The sequence below is a fragment of the Eimeria mitis genome, genomic scaffold (assembly GCF_000499745.2).
Source record: "Eimeria mitis Houghton genomic scaffold, Emh_scaff1619, whole genome shotgun sequence".
Taxonomy (NCBI): domain Eukaryota; phylum Apicomplexa; class Conoidasida; order Eucoccidiorida; family Eimeriidae; genus Eimeria; species Eimeria mitis.
Window position 1 is genome coordinate 10,174 of NW_013569933.1, and position 376 is coordinate 10,549.

General features: G+C 60.4%; 1 protein-coding gene across 1 annotated transcript in view; it reads right to left on the reverse strand.

Annotated features, from left to right (window-relative positions):
• EMH_0040630 (uncharacterized protein) overlaps window positions 1-133 on the reverse strand; it is a gene marked incomplete at both ends in the record, with an annotated part of 2,341 nt that extends 2,208 nt beyond the window's left edge. The window contains one exon of the mRNA XM_013495524.1: window positions 1-133. Within this exon, the coding sequence (XP_013350978.1) occupies window positions 1-133 (133 nt within the window).
• Window positions 134-376: the final 243 nt, after the last annotated feature.

A 376-nucleotide genomic window follows, 5' to 3' on the forward strand; every position in this document is an offset into this window, starting at 1 on the left:
TCCCCTTCTGCTGCTGCTGCTGCTGCTGCTGCTGCTGCTGCTTCGGCTGTTGCTGCTGCTGCTGCTGCTGCTGCTGCAGGTGAGGTGAGCTGCCCTGCTGCAGTGGAAGGAGAAGAATGATGGATAGGAGCATCGAACTGCTGCAGACTGGGAGCAGCAGCAGCAGCAGCAGCAGCAGCAGCAGCAAACAACTCTTTTGGGTCTCCGTCTGCTGCAGTGTCTCTGAAGGGGACAGAAGGAGACAAGGAGACAGCTGGCAGCTGCAGCAGCGGCCCCTCATCCTCTTGCTGCTGCTGCTGCTGTTGGTGCTGCTGCTGCTGCTGCTGCTGCTGCTGCTGCAGAGACTGGCTCGGGAAGGAGAAGAGGAGATCCCTAG